The sequence below is a fragment of the Bos grunniens genome, chromosome 14 (genome assembly GCF_055505025.1).
Source record: "Bos grunniens cultivar Pamir isolate PY7600 chromosome 14, Bosgru_T2T1.0, whole genome shotgun sequence".
Lineage (NCBI taxonomy): Eukaryota > Metazoa > Chordata > Mammalia > Artiodactyla > Bovidae > Bos > Bos grunniens.
Window position 1 is genome coordinate 47,999,012 of NC_141178.1, and position 23,992 is coordinate 48,023,003.

The 23,992-nt window shown below is 41.7% G+C and overlaps 2 protein-coding genes across 3 annotated transcripts in view; one reads left to right on the plus strand and one right to left on the minus strand.

The window, feature by feature from the left end:
* The window catches only part of XKR9 (XK related 9), a 29,835-nt gene extending 26,726 nt beyond the window's left edge, over positions 1–3,109 (minus strand). Inside the window, exon 1 of one of the 2 annotated variants that reach the window (XM_086336621.1) lies at positions 2,726–3,109. The gene's annotated coding sequence lies outside the window, so the exon portion shown is untranslated. The remainder of the gene's footprint in view (positions 1–2,725) is intronic. The other variant, XM_086336620.1, reaches the window with a different exon arrangement.
* A 105-nt stretch (positions 3,110–3,214) lies between these two features.
* Positions 3,215–23,992, plus strand: part of LACTB2 (lactamase beta 2) — a 32,912-nt gene continuing 12,134 nt past the window's right edge. The window contains exons 1-3 of the mRNA XM_086336622.1: positions 3,215–3,366; positions 9,512–9,675; positions 15,553–15,679. Coding sequence (XP_086192748.1) covers positions 3,245–3,366; positions 9,512–9,675; positions 15,553–15,679 — 413 coding nt within the window. The 5' untranslated portion in view covers positions 3,215–3,244. The remainder of the gene's footprint in view (positions 3,367–9,511; positions 9,676–15,552; positions 15,680–23,992) is intronic.

The window sequence follows — 23,992 nt, forward strand, 5'->3', positions numbered from 1 at the left end:
TAAAATATTATCATGTACATCTCCTTTTTAGTTATAAGCCTCTATAAAGCTATCGTATTCATTTTACATACATTCCCACACATCAACAACAATACATGTTAGAGGTAGCTGATCAATTATTGTAACTGTAACTGAACAGAATGTAAAAGTCATTGGTCTTCTTTCTTGGGAACTTAAAACTTCAAGTTACATTGATATTCACAAAGACTCAGTTTTGAATCTGCAGCCTCTTTCTTCCTAGCTCAAGCCATACATCTAACTATTTGTGGATTTCTTTACGGGGATATCCCACAATGACCTCAACTTAAACTCCTCTAAACCAAGTTCATCACCTACACTCTGTTCTGCTCTTCTACTAGTGTCTAACGTCTTCTTCTATGACTCAAGTCACTTTTAAATTATTTGTTGGCCCCATTTGTTCATCTACCAAATGAAGACCCTGGCAAGGAACTAAATGAGATGGAAGGAACAAGGGAAATTCTAGTTCACGAGAAAAAAAAAAAAGTTAAGGAATAAGAAAGTGGAGCTGCCCACAAAAATAGTTCCACTCTCTTCTCAAAGGTTTGCTGACTTTCCAGGAGAGAGGTTTTAAAATGGGAAGCCAGCTTCTTGCTGGAAGAGCTACTGATAACAGACAAATAAATATTGTTGAGTTGAAAATACTTGATATAGGGAATTTTGATGATTATTCCAAGCAGTCTTTAAAGGACTTGTTGCTTGCCTTCCCATTGCAAAGGGGATAATTCACATGATTGTTTCAATGAAGGTTTTTGAAACATTTTGCTATTAAAAGTACATCTCAAAGACACAGGAAAAGAAATTTGCCACACATTCCAGGTGTGTTTTCAAGAAATCTGGAATATTAAACTTTTGATTTGTACTGCATACAGAGCAACAGTCCTTTCTCCAGAAACACCTGCCAAAAAGGATGTTAAAATGCATGCCCTACAACCTAGAGGGGTGGGATAGGGTAGGAGGGGGATTCAAGAGGGAGGAGGCATGTATGTACCTATGGGGCATTCATGTTAATGTATGGCAGAAACCAACATAATATTGTAAAGCAATTATCCTCCAATTAAAAATAAATAATTACCTTTTAAAATGCCTAAATTTTAGAACCACTAGCATCTAATGTGTCAATTTATCATTTCTTTTGAAAAAGGCATGGGCTAGGATATCACACGTGTTTCACATCTTTTCAGTTCAGTTCAGTCGCTCAGTCGTGTCCAACTCTTTGCAACCACATGAATCGCAGCACGCCAGGTCTCCCTGTCCATCACCAACTCCCGGAGTCCATCGAGTCAGTGATGCCATCCAGCCATCTCATCCTCTGTTGTCCCCTTCTCCTCCTGCCCCCAATCCCTCCCAACATCAGAGTCTTTTCCAATGAGTCAACTCTTCACATCAGGTGGCCAAAGTACTGGAGTTTCAGCTTCAGCATCATTCCCTCCAAAGAAATCCCAGAGCTGATCTCCTTCAGAATGGACTGACTGGATCTCCTTGCAGTCCAAGGGGCTCTCAAGAGTCTTCTCCAACACCACAGTTCAAAAGCATCAATTCTTCAGCGCTCAGCTTTCTTCACAGTCCAACTCTCACATCCATACATGACCACTGGAAAAACCATAGCCTGGACTAGACGAACCTTTGTTGGCAAAGTAATGTCTCTGCTTTTCAATATGCTATCTAGGTTGGTCATAACTTTCCTTCCAAGGAGTAAGCGTCTTTTAATTTCATGGCCCAGAAGGGAATGAAACTGATCACGAGATCTGTGCACTCCCTTTTAGGAAAACAGTAACTGGATTTTTTTTTTTTTTTTAATATGGGGAGGGTTAGTTAACACTGGGGTGGTTAACTGCTCAGCAGATTAGAAAAGGACCCTCACAAACAAAAAGAAGTCCTTTATGTCTTGGACACAACCTCCCACCAAGAGCACAACCCCAACACACACGCTCGCGTCCCCCCCTAGTCTTGGGGTTGGTGGGGTACTGCAAGTGGCACAAAAGGGAGCAGAGCACCCCACTGCAGGGGGTGCGTGGGGTGTCAGTACAAGGTTGGGGAATGTCTCCAAACCTCCATTTTGCGTCTGTAAAATGGACATAAAAATACTGCCTTCACATTGTGAAGATTAAATGAGATAGTAGTCAAGGCTATGATTTTTTCAGTGGTCATGTATGGATGTGAGAGTTCGACTGTGAAGAAAGCTGAGCACCAAAGAATTGATGCTTTTGAACTGTGGTGTTGGAGAAGACTCTTGAGAGTCCCTTGGACTGCAAGGAGATCAGTCCTGGGTGTTCACTGGAAGGACTGATGCTGAAGCTGAAAACTCCAATACTTTGGCCACCTCATGCAAAGAGTTGACTCACTGGAAAAGACCATGACGCTGGGAGGAGTTGGGGGCAGGAGGAGAAGGGGACGACAGAGGAAGAGATGGCTGGACGGCATCACCGACTCGATGGACTTGAGTTTGGGTGAACTCCGGGAGTTGGTGATGGACAGGGAGGCCTGGCGTGCTGCGATTCTTGGGGTCGCGACGAGTCAGACACGACTGAGCGACTGAACTGAACGTTTGTAAAACGCACTCGGTACAGCAGTAAGTGCTAAATAAACCTCCCTTATTGCTATTTATTATAAAAGATAAACCAGTTCCTCCTCACACACCCACCCCCACCCTCGCCTGAAAACCCGACGAGCTACCCTTCCCGGGATTCCGTGCTCTGTAACTAACCGGAAACCTGCCTGCCCCTTGCTCCATCACAAGACTTCCCGGGTTAAAATGTGTCTGTCGCAGCCGAACAAACTAGCCTGCCTGAAAGCAAACTCCTGCGAAACCACCAGGCTCTGTGACAGGCGGCAGCACGCAAGGGCCGGAGTCCAGTCTCGCCTCAGGCCGCCGCGCGCCTTGTGCCAGCGAACAACCTCGCACTGCCGCCCACGAAACTCCGCCAGAGTCACGTGCCGCTGGCCCCGCCTCACCGCACTTCACCGACTCCCCACCCGCTGGGCTCGCGCTTCAACACGTGATCTCCGGCACCGCCCACGGCACCGGGGCTGATTTCCCCGGCCCGCCCACTTCGCTCGTGCTGCACCACGTGATCTCTGTCCCCGCCCCCGGCACAGCTACGGGTCCACGCCCCACTCCACTCGCGCGGCGTCAGGTGACCGCCGGCCCCGCCCCCGGCCTTGTTGCTGGTTCCGCGCTTGGGCGGTCTCGCCTGCTCTGTGGCGGCGAGCGGCAGACGAAGAGATGGCTGCCACCTTGCAGCGCATAGAACGGCTGTCCAGTCGGGTGATTCGCGTCCTGGGCTGTAACCCGGGTCCCATGACCCTGCAGGGCACCAACACCTACCTGGTGGGGACCGGCCCCAGGTAAATGTTTCTCCACCCTCGCCATCATACATACCGGCCTGCGGGACGCACGGATTGGGGCTGTGGGGACTGCTCGCGGCGGGCGGACAAGCTGTGCGCCCGCAGCCTGCACCGTGGGGTCCTGCCCCAGCCCACCCCGATTCGGACACCCCCTCCCCTAAATCACTTCCTCCCGGGGTAGTCAACTGTCTTAACTTACAAATGGCTAAGGAAAAATGAGTATGTTTCCTGTTTTCGAGACCCAATTTACTTTGATTTTGAAAGCCAGAGTGAGGTTGTTTAAGCTGTTGAGACACTAGGATCGCTTGGAGTTAAGAATCCAAGAACCCGTTTACTTTCCTCACCTGACTTTGGTGTTTGGCCCTGAGTTTGACTTCCGTTCGCAAAAGCAAGTGGTTGTATTGAGGCCTTTTTCTTAACTCGATAGCGGACAGCAGAATTTCCTTGCTTCAAATTGCTCGAGTCTGGGAAAAAGCTAGCTAGCTTGGGGAAAGAAGAGCTAACTTTGTTTCTTGTTACTGTTGTGTGGCCTTATTTTAAATATTTTTTACTATTTTAAATTATTCTGCGAATGGAATAACCTGTCTGTATTTCCAAGATTTTTATCTTGTTCAGACGCATTCTGTTTTAGTGGTCTCATGCAGAAACGGTGACATGTCATTTAGTGCACAGTAAGTGCATTGAGCAATCTTTGTGTAGTCCTTACTGTAGATAATAAAAATTGAATATAAGGTATAGTTTACCTTGAGCGCAGAATTTAATTATTCAGTCTGGACGTGTTCATCAGTTAAATTTAGTCACTCAGTCGTGGCCGACTCTTTGTGACCCCATGGACTGCAGCACGCCAGGCTTCCCTGTCCATCACCAACTCATGTCCATCATGTCAGTGATCCCATCCAACCATCTCATCCTCTGTTGTTCCCTTCTCCTCCCGCCTTCAATCTTTCCCAACGTCAGGGTCTTTTCCAATGAGTATGTTCTTCGCATCAGGTAGCCAAAGTATTGGAGCTTCAGCATCAGTCGTTCCAATGAGTATTCAGGATCGATTTCCGTTAGGATTGACTGATTGCCTTGCTGTCAAAGGGACTCTCAAGAGTCTTCTCTAACACCACAGTTGAAAGCATCAATTCTTTGGTGCTCAGCTTCCTTCATGGTCCAACTCTCACATCCTTACATGACTACTGAAAAAACCATAGGTTTGACTAGACAGACCTTTGTTGGCAAAGTAATGTTTCTGCTTTTTAATGTGCTGTCTCGGTTGGTCATAGCTTTCTTCCAAGGAGCAAATGTCTTTTAATTTCATGGCTGCAGTCACCATCTGCAGTGATTTTGGAGCCCCCAAAAATAAAGTCTCTCACTGTTTACATTGTTTCCCTATCTATTTGCCATGAACTAGATGTGTTACAATTAGTAAAATATAGTTGATTACCAGTTTATTTAATAAGTATAGTTTATTGGGTTTTCATTTGAAGTATCCATTGTATTTGCCTTTTTCTGCTGCTGCTGAGTCGCCTCAGTCGTGTCCGACTCTGTGCAACCCCATAGACAGCAGCCCACCAGGCTCCACCATCCCTGGGATTCTCCAGGCAGGAACACTGGAGTGGGTTGCCATTTCCTTCTCCAATGCATGAAAGTGAAAAGTGAAAGTGAAGTCGCTCAGTCCTATCTGACTCTTAGCGACCTCATGGACTGCAGTCCACCAGCCTCTTCCATCCATGGGATTTTCCAGGCAAGAGTACTGGAGTGGGTTGCCATTGCCTTCTCCATGCCTTTTTCTGGTAAATCACAATTTTAGAAGCAGCAGCTTGGAGAATCTGGAAGTATTGACCATCTAGCAGAAAGCAAAAAGTTGAGTCCAGGATAAACGACGCAGAGTCAGAGCTTTAAGCTACCTCCAGGGTCTAGGCAAACAGAAAATTAAGCAGAAAAAAAAATTACCTGATATCTAGCATAGAGTCGGGGTTGGCTTAGACTCACTCACCCCAGGAAGTCAGTCCATAGGTATGCTCTTAGCTTTTCAGTGTGTCATCTTAAATGAGTTCTAAAGTCAGTACCTAAGATGAAAATTGCATATAGTCAAAATTATCCTGGGAAGTCTCTCAGGAAAACACAACATAGGAGATCAGTGTACTGTCTCTCAAAAAGTTCAGCACAGCCTGTTTTTCCTCCAGCAATGAAACAGATGGCTGGTTCTGTTTGAAAACCAGATGAAGAAGTTGGCGGGCGTTGGGGACAATGTTGTATGAAAAATCCATACTGTATCTTTAAACACTGGAATCACATTCAGTGTGGCAAAGTGCTGGTGCTAAAAGACGTGAGGAACCTGAAGCCGATTGAGAGAAGAACAGATTCACCGTCTTTGGTGTCCACTACTTAGACTACTATGAATGGCCAGTGGCATCACTCACAGATGACAGCGAGAGAGATGATGTTGAGCCCATGCAGCTGAGTTATGATAAGTTAATGTGCAGGTGCTGCTGCTCTGCTGTATAAAGTAGATGTTAGGTGGCTAGAAATGAATAGTAATTGGGTCCAGGTGATCCTGATAAATGAGATCCATCTATTCCACTAAGATCACTGGTGGCTCCTGTATCACTAAACCCAGTGGCATTTTACGATTCCCATCTTATTTGAACTTCAGTATCTTTTGATGCTGTGGACCACTCCCTGATTTATTGACATGGCCTTCTCCTGGTTTGCTCTCACCTCTCTAGCTATTCTACTCTCTAGCAATCTCCTTTATAGAATCATTGTCTTTACCAGATATTTTAAGCTTTTGAGTTCCTCAGAAGACAGTCCTACTGTTTCTTCTGTTCTCATTGTTGTATTCTCTACCCAGGGGATTTTGACTACTTCCTAGGCTCCACCTGTTGTATTCATTAATAATTCCCGAATTTATAGCTCCACTGTAGACAAATCCAGGTTTCATCTTCAGACAAGGGTAGCCAACTGCTTTTTTATATCTCTAATTGGATACCTCAAAGCCACTCGAAACTACCTGTCTTCCTCCAGTTGTCTGAATTTTGGTAAACAGAACCATCCCCATATATAATCAAGTTAAGTACTTAAATACCCTCCTTGACCACTTTTCTCTGCTTCCTGCACACACGTATCCAAGCCATTATAAAGATCTCAACATTTCCACTGCTGTTAACCTGTCCAAGCCAGTACAACTCTTGCTTAGGCTCTTAAAATAGTCTCTCACTGGCCTGTCTGCATCGACTTTTGTCCCTATTCAATCCGTTCTTCCCCATGTAGCCAAAGTAGTGTTATGGTTTTTATTTTTGTGTTTTGGTCACTTATCCTGCAGCAGGCTAGCCTAATGTATTCACTGGCTAATTGCAGGGTTCCAGTGGAATGAGAGAAAGTATGTAAAGACCTAGAGGCGAAGGCTTACAATCACTTTCATGTCAGTCCATTGGCATAGGAAAACCCAGTGTACATCCATACTCAAAGGATGAGGGAAACAGGCCCTAGTCCTTGGTGGGAGGAACTTCAAAGTGACATTTCAAGAGACGTTGTTATATGTAGGTGAAAAGTGAAACTTCCTTTTTTCCTTGCAGGATGCTTAATAAAATGAGGTCCTGTTTGTAAAGTGTTAATACAACTTAGTCTTGATTACAGAGAAGGCAATGGCACCCCACTCCAGTACTTTTGCCTAGAAAATGCCATGGACAGAGGAGCCTGGTGGGCTTCAGTCCATGGGGTTGCTAAGAGTCGGACACGACTGAGCGACTTCACTTTCACTTTTCACTTTCATGCATTGGAGAAGGAAATGGCAACCCACTCCAGTGTTCTTGCCTGGAGAAGCCCAGGGACAGGGGAGCCTGGTGGGCTGCCATCTATGGGGTCGAAGAGTCGGACACGACTGAAGCGACTTAGCCGCAGCAGCAGCAGTCTTGATTAAGTTGCACTTTAGTAAAACACTCTGGTATTTTTTTTAAATTTTTGGAGACATAGTATTTCTTACTGTTTTAAATGGGATTTGATTAAAAGAGAAAAAAGAAAGCTTTCATTCATTCATAGTAGAAAAGTGCCTAAGTGCCTGCAGTGTTTCAGGTAGTGTATTAAGGGTGTCCTATGAACTTGGCAGAAAAAATACACCCGTAACAATAGCTTTGTTTTCTTCTGGCTTAGAGACTTGTAGACACCATAAATCATCAGATAGCTCCAAAAATGAATATATAATTTAATATTTGATGTGACCAGTGAAGAGTAAGTCTGCTGCTGCTAAGTCGCTTCAGTCGTGTCCGACTCTGTGTGACCCCAGAGATGGCAGCCCAGCAGGCTCCCCCGTCCCTGGGATTCTCCAGACAAGAACACTGGAGTGGGGTGCCATTTCCTTCTCCAGTGCATGAAAGTGAAAAGTGAAAGTGAAGTCGCTCAGTCGTGTCCGACTCGTAGCGACCCCATGGACTACAGCCTACCAGGCTCCTCTGTCCATGGGATTTTCCAGGCAAGAGTACTGGAGTGGGGTGCCATTGCCTTCTCTGAAGAGTAAGTCTAGAATAGTATAATTAAAGGTTTTAATCCAGTCATCACTGTCAGAAGTTTCCAGTGTGGCAGTTCAGTCAACATCAGAAGTCACAGAAGAGATATCATTAACATATAAACTCAGGTTGTTTTTCCAGGGTAAGATGGGTTTTGCCTTGCAAGACAAGCATAGCACATTTTTGATATTAAAAAAAAAATGTAAAAAACACCAAGAAAAGCGTAGCACATAGTAGATCATTCATAAACAGTTATTGAGGAGTTAATGCACAAACGAATAACTGAGACTTTTCATCAAGATGAATCCTGTCTCCCCCAGCCTCAACTTGGGAGAGATTCTTGTGAAACAGCATGAATTTAAGAAGTTGGTGAATTGGAGGAGGAAAATGTCGCCATTGTTTCTTCAAAAGAACTTCAGAGAGAAAGACTGTTGCCCCCATGAAACAGTGCTGTTCCGTTGCTCAGTCGTGTCTGACTTTGCAACCTTGTGGACAGCACACCAGGCTTCCCTCTCCTTCACCATCTTCCCGGAGTGTGCTCAAATTCATGTCTGTGGAGTCGATGATGCCATCCAACCATGTCAGCATCTGTTGCTCCCTTCTCCTGCCCTCAATCTTTCCCAGCATCAGGGTCTTTTCCATTGAGTCCACTCTTTGCATTAGGTGCCAAAGTATTGGAGCTTCAGCATCAGTCCTTCCAGTGAATATTCAGGTTGATAAAACAGGGAGGAAGGGCAAACAAAGCAGGAGGGTTCAGAACCACAAGCAGAAAAAGTAAGTTGTCTGAGTAAAGGAAGGAAACAGCTCAAACATCCCCCACCCCCACCCCCACCCCTTGCTCCCCTGCTGCCCTCACTTTCACATACGGAAACCCCAGTACTTCATTTTGTATATAGCGCAGAGGACTAGATTTCCTTAGGGAAACCACTGAATCAGCTTCTTCCCTATTGCTCAGACATTTGAGGATGCTGTAAAAAATCTCGAGAGCAGAGTGAATAAAAATGCATATTCTGGCATCAGAATACCTGGGCTTGAATGTTGGTTCTGCCATTTCTTTGCAAAGTAACTGGTAAGCTGCAGTCCATGGGGTCGCTAAGAGTCGGACACGACTGAGGGACTTCACTTTCACTTTTCACTTTCATGCATTGGAGAAGGAAATGGCAACCCACTCCAGTGTTCTTGCCTGGAGAATCCCAGGGACGGCGGGGCCTGGTGGGCTGCCGTCTATGGGGTCGCACAGAGTCGGACACGACTGAAGCGACTTAGCAGCAGCAGCAGCAGCAACCTTGGGCCAGTTACTTAATTTCTGGATATAATAATGAAAAGCCTACCTTCAGAGTTTGTTACAAGGAATACATTTGTAAAAACATGTAAGATCCTTAGAACTGTGCCTTATTTTTATTTCTTTTAAATGCTATGTAAGTGTTCAATATCATTGCTATTATTCCTTGTTGAGACTCACATTTAGCTTTAAGTTTTTTCAAAGAATCTTAAGATGAGATGATTATAGTTAAGCTTATGTGCATCTGGTTTTCAAGCACTTTGGAAGCAAGGCAATTTATGCAGTTTCTTACACATACTGTAAATTATCTGCGTGAGAAATATATTGATACTATGTATTCTGATTGTGTGATTATCTTCCATTTAATTTTCAGGAGGATCCTCATCGACACTGGAGAACCATCAATCCCAGAATATATCAGCTGTTTAAAGCAGGCTCTGACGGAATTTAACACAGCCATCCAGGAAATCATAGTGACCCATTGGCACCGTGATCATACTGGAGGCATAGGAGATATTTGTAAAAGCATCAATAATGGTAAACAGAAAATATTTATTAAGCTCATTGAAGAAAACTGTGTTTTCAGGATCATTTAATTCAGTTAACAGAGCTAAGTAAGCTAGCATTTACTGAATACTGCATAATTAAATGGTACTTTCAGAAACTACTGTAACTTGAAAACTAGCCCCAGTTTTAACAAAGAAGGAAAGAAAAGTCCTATTTTCTACCTCTGATCTCTTTTACCTGGTATTTTTCCCCATTGCCCGGTAACAAAGGTCAGTTTTAGTTTGTGTGACACTTACTATTTCAGATTAAATACCAAGCAGCTACTGTTGAATGTTTACTATGTGCCCGGCACTGTGCCGATCACATGGCCTGAGTACTGTGAGGTGGGTGTGTTCTTACCCATATGTCTTCCAGAGCATAAGGCAATCACCATGATAAACTGAATTACTGGGGAAGGAGTGTCATATTGGTAATTCTCTGTCCTTGAAACCTCTTAAGTACTGACGCTTTACCATCTTTCTCATTCCCTCATCCCACCATCACACGCATAGTTTCATCCATCCATCCATTCCTTTACCAAACACTGGAGTGACTGCTATATGCAGGTACTATTCTTGACACAAGGAACCTAGCAGTGAACAAAACATGGAGCTTTATTCTCACAGGGAAGGTAAATGGTAAATGAATCATAGATCAGATGGTGACAGGTACTACAAAGAAAAGTAAAGCGACGACATGAAAGCAGGGGGAGAAAGGGTAAAGCAGAGGGGGGCAGTGGCAGAGATATCCAGGGTGGAGGGAGAGGCAGTGAGCCGTACAGTGTCTGAGAGCAGGGCTTACCTGGCTGAGGGCATTGCAGGGCCAGAGATACTGGAACAGGACTGTGCTTGGCCTGTCCAAGGCACTGGAAAGACAAGGAAGTTGAGAAAGTTCATTCACACGAGGGATGCATGTAGCATTCAACTAGTAGTGTTTGTATTACTATCTTTTTAGGCGTCGAGACTAATTGGGACACCAAGATATTCTCAGGCCCAGCACCAATATCACCAGGATGCCAATTGTGAAAACCTGTCTAACCTGACCGTCTTACCTGCTCACTTCCTTTCTTCCAATCCAAGGGGACTGTCCACTGCAGGAAATTATTCTTTCTTAGTCAGACCTGTTCTCGCCTTTCTTTCTCCTGTCCGTCGTTAAATTTTGCAAATTAAAAAACTATAGGAAACAAAGTGGCAAATGCCTGAAATGATCTTTAAAATACTCTAGTGGCTCAAACCCAAGATTTCTCGCACAGATCTATCCTCTGTCATCATCCCACCTATAAAAGGGAGTAAATTATATTACTGGGGTTTAAAGCTATTGAGTAAATTAAAGTCAACTGCTGGGTTGCTGAATTTTATATTAGACTACTGAGTTTTATAACAATGTTGAAAGAACAGGAAAGATTCTAAAAAAATAAAATAAAATAAAAAATAAAAAACTATACTGAGGACCCTTAATTACCTCTGGTCAGTTCTTTTAACGTGAGGGTCAGGGTGATGAATTAAAATACATATGGCCCCCTTTTTCTCCTTCATGAGTCAGCTTTATTGAGCTTGAATTCACATACATAAAATGGACCCATTTGAAGTGTATAGTTTGGCAAACATTGATGTGACCACTCCAATCAAGATCATTCTCCCAACACCCCAAAAAGATCTGCCAAAGGCCGTTTGCAGTGACTCCCCCTCCACCCTCAACAGCCACACATCTGCTTCGTTTCGCCATAGGTTAGTTTTGTGTATGTGTTGAAGTTTCCTATGATGGAAGAATACAGAACCACTCTTTGTCTGGCTTCTCTCACACCACATCTTGTTTCTGAGATTCACCTGTGCTTCATGCGTCAGTAGTCTGTCCCTTTCTTATTGCCAAATGGTAACTCATGGTAGGGATATACCACCATCTATGTGTATCCATTCACCTATTGATGGCCATCTGACCCACTTTCTTCAAATTAAACATGAAAATAGGTTTGAGTTCCCTACAAAATAATATTTATTTAATAAATTAACTATTATGTTGATTTAAAAGGAGAAATTTGACACAGCTTTATAGCCACAAAAACTTTAGAGCTTGTTTGAGACGTGGCTTGTGTTTCATTCTGAACTCTGTGGAAACTAGACCAGCTACATGCAGACCTTGAGTTGCTTAGCACTAAAATTGTTCAGAGGTAACTTTCAGGGTCTCCTCCCCAAAGTTCCATATATTTCTTCATTCTTTCAATTGTTAATCACTATCATTTTTGTTCCACTTCAGTTTTTTTGTTCTATATTTTAATAGTTTAAATTTTTTATAATTTTGTTTAGCTGTTAGCATGGCAGAAAATTTTCAGCTACTTTACAGTGCCAGCAACCTATGTTTCTAACAGGACACACCAAAATTATGAATGCCATTTATAAGATTTTTGTGGGAAGATAAGTTAATCGCTGAGTCGTGCCCGACTCTTTATGACCCCATGGACTGCAGCCCTCCAGGCTCCTCTGTCCATGGGGATTCTCCAGGCAAGAATATTGGAGTGGGTTGCCATGCCCTACCCCAGGAGATGTTCCCAACCCAGGGATCAAACCTGGGTCTCTCACATTCTTGGCAGATTCTTTACCATCTGAGCCACCAGGGAAGACTGCCTCTTAAGCAGACTGCTTACAAAATGTAAAATACAATCAGTATGTGATTTGGGAACTCCTAGTGGCTTACAGGGAACCAGAATATTACCAGACATGAGAACTAGATGGCCTCGGGCTGTCTGAGTGTTTTGGTTTGGTTTGGGGTAAATCTTATGAAATATATTTTGTTATCTGATAATTATTATTTTGCAGCTGAAGTTGGGCCTTTGCCATGTGTTTAACATCCAAGTCTTAGGAGTCAAACAGTTGCTTCCTGCTTTTCAATTAGAATGTGTTTTTATTAGAAAGTATTATACATGAGCAACATCACATGTTTGTATCAGCTTAAATAATTAGCATCAACAATGTTGTTATAATCCATAAACCTTAACAAATGACTGAGGGTTTCCTCCTGTTTAAATAATTATATGATGGAGACAGAAAGTAGATAAGTTGTTGCCAAGAGCAGGGAGAAGGAAAGAATAAGGAGTGAATACCATCAAGTACAAGGATTTGAAAACGTTCTAAAATTTTATAGTGCTTATGCTGTATAGTTCTTTGAATATACTTTAAAACAAACAAACAAACCTAACAACAATAGTGAGTTGCACATTTCAAAAGGGTCGAGTTTATAATATGTGAATTCCATCTCAATAATAACATGGTTGCTTTCATCATGCCTGTCTTCATCTTGCCTGTATAGTTTGCTGTTGTGAATAGGATATGTGTTTTCAAATTTGCACGTTATGATACAGACTTATTTTATCATATGACATTTGTTTTGTAATTTTGAGATAGTTGTGAGTTTTTTGGAGGGGTTGTCTGCCAAAGATCTCATAACTAGAGATAAACTATCTCCACTGCTTCACTGAAAGGCAAAATTGTGTAGATTACAAAATAAAAACAAAAAAGCCTTTCTATCTCACTCTAGAATGAAGACAGCCTTATTGTGTAATGTCAGTTCCCAGCATGACATACTATTTTTTGCCTCTGCCTCTTAAGATGCAAAGTAATGGAGTTTGGAGCTGAGAAGAGGGAAGGTCTAGTTGCTGTTGTTTTATTTTCTTTTTATTATATTTGTGGTATTTCTGTTTCCTCCCTACCAGCCAGATTTCTATCCTTTGTCAGTTTTCCTCAGAATGTTTTTTTCTCCTTCCGTATTTCCACTGATACCACCCTAGCCCTGATGTTATCTTTCAGCGGGTTTATTGCAGTCACCCCCCCACCCCCGTCTTTGTGATCTCTCCCCCTGCAGTCTCCCCACCTGCAGCCATCATACTCATCTACCTGTTAACACTATTTCATTTTCTTACTAAAGAGTGTACAGTAGCCACATACTGCTGCTGCTGCTGCTGCTGCTGCTGCTGCTAAGTCGCTTCAGTTGCGTCCCACTCTGTGGGACCCCATAGACGGCAGCCCACCAGGCTCCTCTCTCCCTGGGATTCTCCAGGCAAGGACACTGAAGTGGGTTGCCATTTCCTTCTCCAGTTCATGAAAGTGAAAAGTGAAAGTGAAACCGCTCAGTCGTGCCCGACTCTTAGCGACCCCATGGACTACAGCCTACCAGGCTCCTCCATCCATGGGATTTTCCAGGCAGGAGTACTGGAGTGGGTTGCCGTTGCCTTCTCCATAGCCACATACAGTGAAGTTTAAATCCTTCTGTTCTGTGAAGGGCACTTTAAGGCCCTCCATGATCTGAGCTCGTCTCACTTACCCCACTTTCCCTCCACATTTCCCAGCCATTGTTTTGCTTTAGACAAGTAGGCAGCGTCACGTTTGGCACATACACAGAGCTCATCCTTGTTTCTATGCCTTTACTAGCACCATTCCCCATAAGTCTTTCTCTGAACCTTTTCCCATCCTGCTCATCCTGTAAGTCACACCTCAAGTTCTATCGTGTCTATGAACCCGTTCCTAACTGTCGCTCCTTTCTGTAAACACTTGTTGCTTTTATTAGCTGCATTGTCCATTTAGTATATCCATGAAATAGGCCTGAGTGTAGTCCTCTATTGCCTGTTTGTGTTTTATTTCCCCAACTATGACAGTTTTTAAGCACTTTGGGATCATGGTGCTTGTATTCACTATACGTGATATACTGGTTATATGATTGCCCACTCAGGTGTTGATTGGTTAAGTAATTGATTGTCTTTGTGTCAGGGAGGGTACTATGGTTTACATTGATTTTAATGTTTTCATATCTCAGCCCTGAGTTTGGGGCTTCCTTTCAGCATTCACAGAAGGAACCTTATGTTCAGCATCTAACCCAGGAAAATATTAATACTGTTGCCAAGTTCCCTGTGTGATCCTCCATTTGACATGGAGGTTATTGTTACCTGTATTATATTAAGTTCTGCCATGATGCCATATCTCTTTTACTTTGTTAGGCACTTAAATTAGAGAAGGAAATAGCAACCCACTCCAGTATTCTTGCCTAGAGAATCCTGTGGACAGAGGAGCCTGGTGGGCTGCCGTCTGTGGGGTTGCACGAGTTGGACACGACTGAAGTGACTTAGCAGCAGCAGACACTTAGATAGAAAAAAGTTCCTGGGTTCTGTACTGCTGGTCCTTAAACACCCATTTTCTTTTAAATTTTTATTTTATATCAGAGTATAGTTGATTTACAATGTTGTGTTAGTCTCAGGTGTACAGCAGAGTAATTCACTTATGCATGCATTCGTGTCCCACTCTTTGTAACCCAATGGACTGTAGCCGCCCCCCCCACCTTCCCAGGCTCCACTGTCCATGGGATTCCTCAGGCAAGAATACTGGAGTGGGTTGCCATTTCCTTCTCCAGGGGATCTTATAGATAGATAGATAGGTGATCTTATAGATAGATAGACAGACATAAATATATATATATATACACACACATATCTATTCTTTTTCAGATTCTTTCCCCATATAGATTATTACAGAGCTTTGAGTAGAGTTCCTGGTGCTATACAATATTCAGTACCCATCTTGATCTCAAAGCTAGCTGAGACTGTGAAGTGCTATTTCCAAATTTTTTATAAAAATAAGAGTGACTAGAAAAACACAAAGGCTTTTATGTAGATCTGAAAGGGTATGATAGAATAAAAATCTCTTTGTTAAAGTGGGAAAAAATAGTTACCATCTCAGAGGTATGCTGCTATAATTCATCCCAATTTCTGTTGCCTCTTACTGTTAATTTACTCAAGTGTTTGTGGCTCTATGGAAGTTGGTCTTGTAAAAGGCTGAATTATCACTTAAAATGTGACTTCATATATTTTACATGTTTTGTGACTAGACACTACCTATTGTGTTAAAAAACTCCCACGGAATCCTGAGAGAAAAGAAATTATAGGCAACGGAGAGCAACAGTATGTTTATGTGAAAGATGGAGATATAATTAAGACTGAAGGTGCCACACTAAGGTAAGTCATCGTCCTTGAGCTGGGGAAGCAGGGTGGGGATCTACGCCTATGTGTTACAAAAGCGGGAGAAGGGAGATTTCATCACATTTGCTTGTCTGAGTGAAGATACCTCAGGAAGGATACAGAAGATGTGCTGACATTGGTTTCCCTGGTTGCTTGATAAGCAGAGGAAAAGACTTTTCACTCAATCTACCTTTCTAAAATTGTTTATTTGAATTAATTGAGGACCTTTTTAAATAAATCAAATTTAAATTTTAAAAAATGGAGTAGCTTCCTGCTAGGGTGATTTAGGGATCTTCCCATTAGGTAAATTCAGGGCTCTCTCATGCTCTCACTTCCAAAGGCTGACCCATCCCTAAAGTAAACACATTTCAGGCCAGACTCATCTCTCCTGAGACCTGTCTGAGGGATTTGAAAGGGTATTTCAGATTCAACTTTAAAGCTGAACTAATTCTGGTTTTCTCTCCCCCACAAACTGTACTTGCTTTCCGACTTCAAAATCGTTACTTTTCTTAGTACTTTATAGAAATTTTTTTTTTGCTAAGATAGAAGCTGACTCCTCTTCACTCTTATCGTTCCTCCTTCTCCCCTCCCCACCCTCGCCTGCTACATTTAATCGGGTTAGTTTTTAACCTCAGAAATACTTGGCAGTGCAGCCTCTTTTTCACCATGTGTACAACCACTACCTCTTACTCAGTCTTCCTGTCTTCCTAATCTAACCCTTCATAGCCTGTGTCACCTGGAACATGGAATAGCGCTCCCTGCACACAAGATAATGTTTGTTCCCCTGATGTGTCACAGTCTGGCCCCACAGGTTCCTGGTCTTCACTCTCATCACTGCCCTCATAGGCACAGTTACAAGGACATTCTGTGCATCCGTGCCTTGGCTCGTACCATCCCCTGTACCAGGCATCGCCCCTTCTCTTCAACTTGTCTCCCTGACAGATTCTTATCTGTTCATTCTTCAAACCTAATCTACCCATTACTTAGTTTAAGAACCCTTTCTGGGCAAAATTCGTTGCTCCTTCCCCTAACTTTCCTATAACCTTTATTGTTTTGTCATAGCACATATTAAATTTAAGCTTTTTTGTACGTAAGTACCTCAGGTAATCAACTCCTTAGCTTCACTAATTAATATTAGTTAATTCTAGTTGCTGTGGTCAACCAATCCAGAAATGGGTAATGGCTAAAACATGGAAGAAGTTTACTTCTCAGTCACAGAAAGTCCAAAAGTGGGTAGTGATCAGTGAGGAGCCCTCCTGCAAGTGAGGTTTCAAGCTCCTTCCATCTTGTGATTCCATTACCCTCAGTCCTTGCTTTCAAGGTCACCATGCTCACCTCCCTCAACCCAGCAGGTGGAGAAGGAGGCAAGCACGTCGACAGAAAAGGCAATTTGCAGACTCTGAAAAGAATGGTTTTCCAAATGAGTCTTTCTCAATTAAAAGAAAAAAACCACAGTCTGTTCATAAATGCATTTTATTGTGATTATTCATAGAATTGTCTGTAAGATATGATACACACTGACACTATTTTTTCCATGGTGGTTTGATTTACATGTATTATGGTTCAGCCAACGTCCATCATCTCATATAGTTAAAAAGAAATGAAAGAAGAGTAAAAAGCAAAAAAGAACAATTTTCTCCTTGTGATCAGAACTCAGGATTTATTCTCCTAACAGCTTTTTTATAGAGCTTTTAGTCACCTTGTTGTACATTGTATGCCTTGGACTTATCTTATAATTGGAAATTTGTACCTTTAACTACCTTTCCTCCATTTCTCCCTCCTCTCACTCTCCACCTCTGGTAACTGCATGCCTGATCTCTTTTTCTGTGAGTTTGGTGTGTGTGTTTTGTTTTTTTTTTTAAGATTCCACATATAAGTGAGATCATGTTGTATTTGTCTTTGTCTGTCTGACTTATTTTACTTAGCATAATGCCTTCAAGGTCCATGTACGTTGTCCCAAATGGTAGGATTCCCTCATTTGTTATGGCTGAATAAGACTGCATTGTGTGTATATGTGTGTGTGTATCACAGCTTTTTCATCCATTAGTGGCCACTTAGGTTGTTTCCATGTTTTGGCTATTGTAAATAACACTGCTGTGAACATTGGGCTACAGATATTTTTTGAAGTTAGTGTTTTCATTTCCTGAGCATCTATTCCTGAGAATAGAATTGCTGGTGATATGTAGTTCTATTTTTAATTTTTTGAGACTTCTCCATCTTGTTTTCTGTAGTGGCTGTATCAATTTACAGTCCTGCCAATAATGCACAATCATTTCCTTTTCTCCACACACACAGCAGCACTTCATATCTCTTGTGTTGTTGATGATGGCCATTCTGACAGGCATGAGGTGACATCTTATTTTGGTTTTAATCTGGATTTCCCCAATGACCAATAATGTTGAACAGTTTTCATGTCCCTGTTGGTCTTTCATCTGTCTTCTTTGGAAAAATGTCTATTCAAGTTTTTGGTCATTTTTTTAATTGGATTTTTTTTGCTGTTGAGTTTTTTAAGTTCCTTATGTATTTTGGATGTTAACTCTTCATCAGATATATGGTTTGCAAATGTTTTTCCATTCTGTAGACTGTCTTCACATATTTTTATATTTGCTAGAAATATACCTACTGGAATCATTTTCATATAACATGAATACTTTCATTAATAGGTTGCAGCAGGTTTAATCAGACCAGAGATCATTTCTAACATCTCTTTATTAACTTGACATTGGTGCAACTATAAAAATGTAATTGTTTGCAATATATAAAGCATATACTTAGAAACTATAAAAGAATAATAGTTCTTAATGCCTCTCAAAAGTAATTGCTCCCCTTACACTAGTAGCTCATGTTCTTGTACCTTATATCTATTAAATTTTTAGCAGAATTTTTTATAAGGATTTGATTTTTTTTTTTTTTTTGGTAAGGGAGAAATCATTCTAAGTTACACTCATTTCTGTTTTCTTCTTGTTCAGTGGCTAAGTCATGTCTGACTCTGTACAACCCATGGACTGTAGCACGCTAGGCTTCCTTGTCTTTCACTGTCTCCCACAGTTTGCTCAACTCATGTGCATTGAGTCGGTGATGCCACCCAACCATCTCACCCTCTGTTCCCCCCTTCTCCTTCTACCTTCAATCTTTCACAGCCTCAAGGTCTTTTCCAATGAGTTGACTCTTCACGTCAAGTCACCAAAATATTGGAGCTTTCAGCTTCAGCATCAGTCCTTCTAATGAATATTCAGAATTGATTTCCTTTAGGATTGACTGATTTGATCTCCTTACTGTCTAAGGGACTCTCAAGAGTCTTTCCCAGCACCACAATTCAAAAGTATCAATTCTTCACAACACTCAGCCTTCTTTATGGTCCAACTCTCATATCCATACAGGACTACTGGAAAAACTATAGCTTTGACTGTACGGACCTTTGTTGGCAAAATGATGTCTCTTCTTTTTAGTACACTGTCTGGATTTGTCATAGCTTTTCTTCGAGGGAGGACTGTCTTTCAATTTCAGGGCTGTGGTCACTGACAACAGTGATTTTGGAGCCCAAGGAAATAAATTCTGCCACTGTTTCCACTTTTCCCCATCATTAGCCATGAAGTGATGGGACTGGATGCCATGATCTTAATTCTTTGAATGTTGAGTTTTAAGCCAGCTTTTTCACTCTCCTCTCAAACTCTCATCAAGAGGCTCTTTGTTCCTCCTCATTTTCAGCCATTAGAGTGGTATCATCTCAGTCAGTCAGTTCAGTCGCTCAGCCGTATCCAACTCTTTGCAACCCCATGGACTGCAAAATGTCAGACTTCCCTGTCTATCACCAACTCCTGGAGCTTACTCAAACTCATGTCCATCAAGTCAGTGATGCCATCCAATCATCTCATCCTCTGTCATCCCCTTCTCCTGCCTTCAATCTTTCCCAGCATCAGGGTCATTTCCAGTGAGTTGGTTCTTGACATCAGGTGACCAGGTATTGGAGTTTTAGCATCAGCCCTTCCAATGAATATTCAGGACTGATTTCCTTTAGGATTGACTGGTTGGATCTCCTTGCAGTCCAAGGGACTCTCAAGAGTCTTCTCCAACACCACAGTTCAAAAGCATCAATTCTTTGGCGTTCAGCTTTCTTTACAGTCCAGCTGTCACATCCATACATGACCACTGGAAAAACCATGGCTTTGACTAGATGGACCTTTTTGGTAAAATAATGTCTCTGCTTTTTAATATGCTATCTAGGTTGGTCATAGCTTTTCTTCCAAGGAGCAAGTGTCTTAATTTCATGGCTACAGTCACCATCTGCAGTGATTCTGGAGCCCAAAAAAATAAAGTCTCTCACTGTTTCCATTGTTATCCCATCTATTTAGCATGAAGTGATGGGACCAGATGCCATGATCTTAGTTTTCTGAATGTTGAGTTTTAAGCCAACTTTTTCACTCTCCTCTTTCACTTTCATCAAGAGGCTTTTTAGTTCTTCTTCGCTTTCTGCCATAAGGGTGTCATCTACGTATCTGAGGTTATTGATATTTCTCCCGGCAGTCTTGATTCTAGCTTGTGCTTCATCCAGCCTGGCATTTCACATGATGTACTCTGCATGTAAGTTAAATAAGCAGGGTGACAGTATACAGCCTTGACGTACTCGTTTCCTGATTTGAAACCAGTCTGTTGTTTCATGTCTAGTTCTAACTGTTGCTTCTTGACCCACATACAGATTTCTCAGGAGACAGGTAAGGTGATCTCTTTAAGAATTTTCCACAGTTTGTTGTGATCCACACAGTTAAAGGCTTTGACATAGTCAATAAAGCAGAAATAGATGTTTTTCTGAAACTCTCTTGCTTTTTCAGTGATCCAGCAGATGTTGGCAATTTGATTTCTGGTTCCTCTGCCTTTTCTAAATCCAGCTTGAACATCTGGAAGTTCACGGTTCACGTACTGTTGAAGTCTGGCTTGGAGAATTTTGAGCATTACTTTGCTAGCGTGTGAGATGAGTGCAATTGTGCAATAGTTTGAACATTCTTTGGCATGGCCTTTCTTTGGGTTTGGAATGAAAACTGACCTTTTCCAGTCCTGTGGCCACTGCTGAGTTTTCCAGATTTGCTGGCATATTGAGTGCAGCACTTTCACAGCATCATCTTTTAGGATTTGAAATAAATAGCTCAACTGGAATTCCATCACCTCCACTAGCTTTGTTCATAGTGATGCTTCCTAAGGCCCATTTAACTTCACATTCCAGGATGTCTGGCTCTAGGTGAATGATCACATCATCGTCATTATCTGAGTCATGACAATTTTTTTGTATAGTTCTGTGTATTCTTGCCACCTCTTCTTAGTATCTTCTGCTCCTGTTAGGTCCATACCATTTCTGTTCTTTATTGTGCCCATCTTTGCATGAAATGTTCCCTTGGTAGTTCTCATTTTCTTGAAGAGATCTCTAGTCTTTCCCAGTCTGTTGTTTTCCTCTATTTCTTTGCATTGATCACTGAGGAAGGCTTTCTTATCTCTCCTTGCTATTCTTTGGAATGCTGCATTTAAATGGGTATATCTCTCCTTTTCTCCTTTGCCTTTAGCTTCTCTTCTTTTCTCAGCTATTTGTAAGGCCTCCTCAGACAACCATTTTTCCTTTTTGCATTTCTTTTCCTTGGGGATGGTCTTGATCACTGCCTCCTGTACAATGTCAGGAACCTCCTCCCATAGTTCTTCAGGCACTCTGTCTATCAGATCTAATCCCTTGAATCTACTTGTCACTTCCACTGTATAATCATAAGGGATTTGATTTAGGTCATACCTGAATGGTCTAGTGGTTTTCCCTACTTTCTTCAATAAGTCTGAATTTGGCAATAAGGAGTTCATGATCTGAGCCACAGTGAGCATCTGGTCTTGTTTTTGCGACTCTATAGAGCTTCTCCATCTTTCGGCTGCAAAGAATATAATCAGTCTGATTTTGGTGATGTCCATGTGTAGAGTCGTCTCTTGTGTTGTTGGAGGAGGGTGTTTGCTATGACCAGTTCATTCTCTTGGCAGAACTCTGTTAGCCTTTGACCTGCTTCGTTTTACACTCTAAGGCCGAACTTGCCTGTTACACAGGTATCTCTTGACTTCCTACTTTTTGCATTCCAGTCTCCTTTAATTAAGAGGATATCTTTTTTGGGTGTTAGTTCTAAAAGGTCTTGTAGGTCTTCATAGAACCATTCAGGTTCAGCTTCTTCAACATAACTGGTTGGGGTATAGACTTGGATTACTGTGATATTCAATGGTTTGCCTTGGAAACGAACAGAGATCATTCTGTCATTTTTGAGATTGCACCCAAGTACTGCATTTTGGGCTCCTTTGTTGACATCTAATTATTATTAATTTATCACTAATGCCATTAGAGTAGTGTCAGTTTTCTTAAATACTGTTACGATTTGAATTTTGTCATCTTTGCAATGTTTAGGGCAGTGGTCTTATTAGTTTTCTCCATAGCTTTATTATTATTATCAGGGATCTTATAATATTGAAACACCCTTGCATTTTTTTATAAACTTTCTTTGATCACTATGTTATTTTTAAATTTGCTTTTGCATTCTATTTGTTAATATTGGGTTGACCAAAAAGGTCATTCAAGTTTTTCCATGCCAGCTTATGGGGAAAACCCAAACGAACTTTTTGGCCAGCTTAATATTTTGGTTAAGATTTTTATAATAATATTCATTAATGAGATTGGGTAGTTAATTTTCTTTTTGTGCAGCCTTATCAGGTTTGGCAGTCATAAGTTTTCCTTCTTTACCTATGCTCTGGCATAGATTATAGTGAAACTGTCTGACTTTTAAATGTTTGTTAGAGATAGTCCATAAAAATACTGAGCCTTTAGTTGCTAATAGTTACACATCTTGTTAGTGAAGCTTCATTGTTGCTTACTAGTAATATGGTCCTGTGAGTTAAGCTTAAATAAGACAGATAATTTAAACTTGTCTATTTTTTATAGATTCTCTTTTTAATTCTAGATTAGCCTGCAAAATCCCATGGATAGAGGATCCTGGTAGGCTACAGACCATGGGGTTGCAAAGAGTCAGACACGACTGAACGACTTCACTTCACTTCAGACTTTAAAAAGTAATGTAATCTAACTTACTTTATTAAAAAAAGGTTTACCTGCATGTGCATGCTCAGTCATTTTAGTTGTGTCCAGCTCTTTGCAAACCTATGGAGTGTAGCCCGCCAGGCTCCTCTGTCCAGGGGATTCTCCAGGCAAGAATACTGGAGTGGGTTGCCATGCCCTCCTTTAGGGGATCTTCCTGACTCAGGGATCGAACCCGAGTCTCATGTCTCCTGCCTTGGCAGGCAGATTCTTTACCAATAGCGCCACCTAGGAAGCCCAGAAGGTTTACTCATCATAACTTGGTAGAATCTAAAAACCAAACTTGAAAATATGTTTATTAGACTATTAGGTAGGCTTTTCAAGGTCTTGAAGCAGAGAGGAATGCAGAATTACCTTCGGTAGGTAGCTTTTTTAGGCCAGACAGACACACACATGCAAAAAAAATTCAGGCACATGACATACATAATTAGCAAAAGGGGTGAAAATGGACACCTCTAGGGAGAAAAAATGAAAGAGGGTAGAGCAATGACAGTAACAAATCTTGAAGGACTCTTTGATCCTTTGCCCCATCTTGACTTTCCCATTTAGTTGTTTGTTTTTTTTTTAATTAATTTCCCACTCTGAAAAAAATCAGAGTTGGTTTTCCCATTTCTCTTATTTATGGGCTCCATTCCTGTCTCCCAGTCTTCTGGGGTCATAATTTTGCTTAGCTCAGTATTCAATGTTAACCTTACTAGGACTATAGATACTATTTACAGCTGAACCATGTAGTAAACTGTGCTTAATTTTCCTTTCCTGCTTTCCTGCAGTTAATAGTTGTTTTGTTACTTGAATAATTTTCTATATACTTATCATTAATTCAACTCCAATTATATAAATATTCTCTCAGAATGTTTAAATGTATCTGGGATTCTCGCACTTCCGTGTTCTGGATGAACCTCCCTCAGAGCCTCCTAACTTGCTGTCCCCGATGGGTCTCTTCCAGGCTGACTCTATGATCCTCCCAGAATTCCCTTCATGCTCACCTGGGGCTTCCCCTTGCCTCCCTCCTGTCTTGGGTCACCTGTCCCCTGTACCCCATAATTTTCTTTCTTGATACTCCTGTTTTGGTGGAGCCCACCTCCAATAGCTTTCTGAGAAAGTGCATTTTTAAGACCTTTCACATCTAAAAATGTCTCTGTTTAATCCAACTTGACTTAAAGTGTACTATTTGTAAATTCCGGGTTGAAATCTTTTTTCCTTCTTGG